The sequence below is a fragment of the Nannobrachium achirus genome (assembly GCF_963921795.1).
Source record: "Nannobrachium achirus genome assembly, chromosome: 5".
NCBI classification, from domain to species: domain Eukaryota; kingdom Metazoa; phylum Chordata; class Actinopteri; order Myctophiformes; family Myctophidae; genus Nannobrachium; species Nannobrachium achirus.
The window spans coordinates 58,838,648-58,844,953 of record NC_137814.1 but is presented as its reverse complement, the minus strand read 5'-3'; the positions used below and the strand labels follow the sequence as shown (position 1 = coordinate 58,844,953).

The 6,306-nt window shown below is 43.6% G+C and overlaps 1 protein-coding gene across 1 annotated transcript; it reads left to right on the top strand.

Annotated features, from left to right (window-relative positions):
• Positions 1 to 357: 357 nt before the first annotated feature.
• Positions 358 to 627, top strand: LOC308285529 (acyl-CoA-binding protein-like; the record flags this gene model as incomplete). Its single annotated transcript, XM_080726312.1, has 1 exon — positions 358 to 627. The coding sequence occupies one exon, from the start codon at positions 358 to 360 to the stop codon at positions 625 to 627; it is 270 nt and encodes an 89-aa protein (XP_080582438.1).
• Positions 628 to 6,306: the final 5,679 nt, after the last annotated feature.

The following is a 6,306-nucleotide window of genomic DNA, read 5'->3' as shown; positions in this document are numbered from 1 at the left end:
TAATTTCATTAAGCGTGCCGCGAAGCTTGGCCAATAATGTGGCCCTGGGCGTATAACAAACTTTGGACATAGCTAGTAGGAGCTTAACCGCTCAGACAATAACCATGCTCCGAGTTAAGAGGCCAAATCATTCATTTCGGGGGCCTTGACCTTTTGAGAACGTTCTGAACACAGGCATGTGATGACGACACATGACGTCTTTGTGCGACGGAAGCATGTGGAGTAAATAGTGCACCATCGCAGCTTCAGAGAAGATAACGTGAGATCTGCATTAAAGAGACGACCGAGAGACCCAAATAGCTTCCAGTTCTGTCATTCTGAATAAGTACACTAAGTTCCCTTTAAGGATCAGCCATCATGGCCGACACCAAGACGAGGTTCGACACGGCGGCAGGCGAGGTGAAACGGCTGAAGGCGAAGCCGGCGGACGAGGAGATGCTAAGCATCTACGCCCTGTTCAAACAGGCCACGGTGGGAGACGTCAACACGGAGCGCCCCGGCATGCTGGACCTAGCCGGGAAGGCCAAGTGGGACGCCTGGGAGAAGCAGAGGGGGAAGAGCCCAGAGGACGCCATGAACGAGTACATCGCCTCGGTGGAAGAGCTGAAGGGCAAGTATGGAATGTAAACCCGCACTCGAACTCCATGCAGCATACATGTTCTGGGAGGAAGAATTGTTAGCCGAATATCACCAGTAAGACTCCCTAATCGGGAGATAAGCGACACGCTGCATACACAAACTTTAGAGGGCAGTCGTAGCCAATCAGGAGGGAATGTGGGAAATGGGACAGATCCATGTTGATGACATGACTTTAGAGATACTGTGTACCGCTTTGCGCTTTGCGTGATTTTAGGCCAAAATCTGTAGGAGCAGTCCGAAAATCGGCCTGATGGTGGCGCTAAATGGGACAGATCCATGTTGATGACATGACTCTAGACATACTTTGTACCGCTTTGTGTGATTTTAGGGCAAAATCTGTAGGAGCAGTCCGAAAATGAGTTTTGCAAGAATCGGCCTCGTGGTGGCACTAGAAGAGAGCCATGTGAGAAATTGGATGGAGGTTGTGGTTTGGCAGCCAAGGAGTGTGTGTGCAAAGTTTGGCACGGATAGGGGCAACGGTGGCGGAGATTTGAGTGGGGAAAAAGTGTGACGTGACGTGACATGACAACTAGCGCAAAGTGAGCGTGCTTGCTATTCATGAGTTCATTTCGTTAAGCGTACCATGAAGCATGGCCAATGGGGCGCTTTGTGGCCAGATGTAGGCCACACTTCAGAGCCCCGGACAAATAAGCCAGATGTCGGAGCTCAGCTCCTTCCAGGAGCACCGCTCAGAAATAGCCAATATACAGTACAAGCTCACAACGTGTCACATTTTGACTCATATAATTACTGTGGTTGCCCGACAGGGCAACACTGTAGTCCTGGGGAGACTTTATTTATTCTAGATAAACTTTATTTGTGATTGTGAATGACAAATCCTTTGAGTTCAATGGGGGAGTGGTGGTCAATAGGGAATCAATCGGAGTGGGAATCAATAGGGAATCAATGGGAGTGGTGCTGGCTCGAGTATTGGTCGAGCTTCACATGTTACACAGTTACACAGTTAGCTTGCTGCAGAATATAGTCACGTCGGCAACCACACTTGCAATTTCCAATTGTATCTTTCTAGAGTGACACGTTGTGAGCTTGTAGATCAGCAATTTTCTGGTGACAAGGTTTGGTGTAGACCAAACCTCGTTCCAGGTGGTCCCCAGCTAAATGATGGAGAGTTGGTAACCATATGGACCCTCATAGATCTTTAACTCTTGAGAGTGTTGATGCTCACAAGAGTTACATTGTTAAAAATCTGCATTGCTTAACTTAGTCTACACAATTAGAGAATGTAGAAGCGTTGTTATTTTGATCAGCATTTGCCTGTTATTTCTACTATGGTACCAATATCAAAACAGCATGGAATTGTGGACAAAATCCTACGATAACATAATATTTTCTACATGTTGGGTCCGAGAGGATATCTTATCAAATGGTGGTCCGTGGCTCAAATGCCAAATGAATAATGGAAAGAAAAGGGTTGAAAACCAAAGACGAAGTTGTATATTGGTTGTGATGGCAATGCATACAATTCACCCTGAAAGTAAATTTGTTCCACCGGCTTACGATACTGAAACCGCCAATAAAGATATGACCAAAAACATAAATCACACATCATTGTAAAATATTAAATGTAAAATATCTTTTTTGACACAACAAAAGAATTCTCAGCATCATGAAATATATTGCACACACAGCCAGAGCCCATGGCTATTGTTCAATGAGTTATAGCCCGAAATGTAATGATATATTATTGAGGGGTTTATGTAGTAGTAGAGTTCAGTCTGATGGCTTTGGATAATTAAACTTTTTACAAAATATGGCTGTTCTGCATCGGATGTAGCCTCTTGCCAGAGGGCAATAACAGTAACTGTATGTGCAGAAACCTTGCGGGGCGTCAGATCGTCTTGCCAGAGATACATTATGGAAAATATTAATATTCAACTCACAAGTGTTTACATGTTATTGAAGATTCAAGCATGAAAACAGGATTACAGCAACCAGATTGGCTGGTATTCTAGGAGTTCTATAACAGGTAACATACAATTCCCCACAACTGGCTGACAATTTGTCCAGCAAAAATTGAGCTCTAATCATAGTGACCTTTATTTAGGCCAGTGGTTCTGAAACCTTTTTACATTTCAAGGTGCACCATAACTCTGAGAGAGTACAAATGGAACCAAATAGAACTGTTCTGTAAGGATCCACCCAAGGAAGGGTTACATTTTTTTTGTTTTATTTTATAACAAAGTTGAAGGGACCCAACTACAAATCAGTTGAAGTTGATGGGACCTAGCCTCGGTGAAGTTGAAGGGGCCTACCTATAGCCCGACCACATATCAGTTGAAGTTGAAGGAACCTATAGTCTACGTGTGTGTGTGTGTGTGTGTGTGTGTGTGTGTGTGTGTGTGTGTGTGTGTGTGTGTGTGTGTGTGTGTGTGTGCGTGTGTGTGTGTGTGTGTGTGTACGTTCATTATGAATTCAACATTTACCACAGAGAGGAAGAAGCAGAGAGAGAGAGAGAGAGAGAGAGAGAGAGAGAGAGAGAGAGAGATGGATTGACATGACATTTGCAGTCAGGTGACGCGGGGGTGTTTACGTCTACGTTTCTCTCTAGCTTTAGTCCATTAATTTCCATCTGAAGATGACAATAATGTGTCCATAATGGGATGGCATGATGCCGGCTGCTCTCCATTCCGACATTGACTTCTAATTGTCTGAGTGGCGACACTTCCATAGAGGTTAGGGTCAGGGTTAGGTATAGGGTTAGTGTCGGAATGAGGGGGATGTCTGAATGGGGGTCTGTCGGAATGGGGGGATGTCTGAATGGGAGGATGTCGGAATGGGAGGATGTCGGAATGGGGGGATGTCGGAATGGGAGGATTTCGGAATGGGGGGATGTCGGAATGCCCCGGGGATTCACCCGCCTGGCAAAAGCACACTGTTAGAGCCGAGGAGTCACCGTACCATATCGTTGTTGTCAGGTGGAAACTAGAGGTTACGTACGTAAGCCCGGTTCTTTTACTTCCGTGAGTGAGACACTCATCACGGTGTCTCACGAGGAGAAGGACAAAGAACCTGGTATGTCCAAAACCGTTTTGTATTTATCATTTTAGAAATGATGTAAAAGAGTTAAAATAGCCGATCTACAAGCACACAACGCCTCGTGGTGCGAAGCGTTGTGTGCTTGTAGATCTGCTATTTTCACTAGTTTTGTGTGACAGTCTCGTGTGATGAAGCAGGGCTTTACTTTACGAAAAGACGTACAAATTTGAAACTTGAAGATACGAGGTTTCTACCCAACAGTGACGATATACCGTAGTGTCCATTTTACACTGCTGTAAAGATGGACCCTTTCGAGTCCATTTGTTCACTAGACTTCAATGAAAGTCCCCTCGTGTCGTTTCCCCTTTGAGTGTTTAAAAGAGGAATCTCTGATTAATAGAGCACACATGGAGCATTTTTCTCTCCCTATAGAAGCTCTAGTGGTCCTTTGTCGTTGCCCTCATTCAGCAATGCATGCCAGGATCTATGAATATGCTAATGAGGCGTGCAGGTCCCCCTGTAGCCTCGGGAACCCATGCTTTTATTTTGGCGATTAGTCCCCCTGTGATCCCATTCAGGTAACCATCAGACATTAATAATAATCATCTCTACGTGTTTGAACTCTGACTCAAATGGACCCTTTTGGATGCATTCACACACACACACACGCACGCACGCACGCACGCACGCACGCACGCACGCACACACACACACACACACACGCGCGCGCGCGCACACACACACATGCACACACGCACACACGCGCACACACACACGCACACGCGCACGCACACACGCACACGCACACGCACGCGTACATATTTCACTGACTGGAAATAATAGTTGTAAGCCCTTTATTTATACAAAAGAAAAAGAACAATCAAAACACGCGATTAATATATTATTATTTGCTTATACACGCCAAATAGATGAGCTCAAAACGCTAAATTAAAAGCACATCATTGTTCCGGGCCTAAAAAGTATTATGCTGTTAATCCCACATTTCAAAATAAAAAATAAACGATTTTCCTCACAAGCCACAATCTACAATCTCAGCATTCATGCAAACACAACGTCTGTACATTATAAATTCCTGTATTCTGGTCGATACAGAACGTATCGTGTGCATTCATATCCATAATACAATAACAAACCACGCTTGGGTTGTTTCATATTGGATAACAGTGCTTTCTCTCAGGGCTGAGACCTACGCAGTCACATTACAGCGAAGATTGCCTGTGTAATACGCTTTATCTCCACAAAGGCTCTGACCGGCTGTGAACCGTAATCAGCTACCAACGAGTGGAGGAAAAAAATATATAAATATATCTATGAATTTTTAAGCAGCAAAGGGCACATACAGTATAGAGTACACAATGTTACATTAGATAGGAGTGAGCCAAACGCATTAATCTTATGACCAACACAACCTAGATGCTCATAAATCCTACTATATACTTTCGGAGAAAAGAGCAAGGGCGTCACACGGGGAGGGGGAAAAGTGGGACTGAGTTACTAGGGCCCAAGGTGGAGGGGCCTTAATTATTGTATCCTTTAACTATTGAAAAATAGCAGATATACCTTATGCGAGCTTGTAGATCTGCTATTTTTGAAAAGTCATGAAAATGTGTGCAAATCTTTTTTGAATAATGTATTTCTTAATGCGAACATTTGTTTAACTCAAATTTTGCTTCTGGGGGGTCCCTGGAACTAAATATTTTGGGGGTCCTTCACATGAAAAACTGACAGAAACATCACAGTGAGATTGTGTATCTCCTATTTTCAATAGTTAAAGCACAAAATAATGCATTCCCAGTCTAAATGGGTTAAACCCCCTCCCCCTATGAAGAACATTCATGGGGGGCCCGCAGTGTCCGACGCCCCTGGAAAAGAGCATCAACAGTATAGTCACTGTCGGGTGGAAACCTTGTATGTCCAGTGTTACTTTTCAGGAAACTAATAGGCTATTCATAAAAGCCAACACAAATCCAAACTATTTAGCTACTTTTTTGAGACACTGTATTCTGGCTGCAGTAGCTTGTTTAAGAACAAAGTGGGGCGTTCAATTTATGGGGAAAACATAACATAAATGGATGTAAAACAAAAATAGAATTATGGAAATCAAGGTGTTCTGTCCAGCCACGATAATAGATAATCTTTCAGTCGCGCTAATGTATATAAACACACACACACACACACACACGCACACACACAATATCACGGCACACACACAGTAAATCCTTATATTAATTAGCATCCTTAGCATTTTGTACTTTTGAGAGTGTTCAAAAAAAGTGTTACATGATTGTGCGCACTCTCAGATTAAGATTTCTATACTGTGCGTTCAGGCCAAAATAAGCCTCGCGCACACCCACAACTTTGATACAATTATTTAAACGTATTACTTTGATACAATTATTTAAACTTTAAACTGTCTAAGAAGCTGCTATACCAAAAGGGAAATTACATGCAAACAATCCAAAGCTTTCCCCTTTGCTCTGCCACTAAGCATGTGCACATTAACCACGCTTCATTAAACACCATCATTAACTACGCTAATTACACCGAGGCTAGCACCACTCATTAGCAGAATCCCCTTAACACCACATCTCCTTTCCCTCCCACTAGACAACAGAACCCAGTCTGTCTGTGAGCACATTTTGAACGACT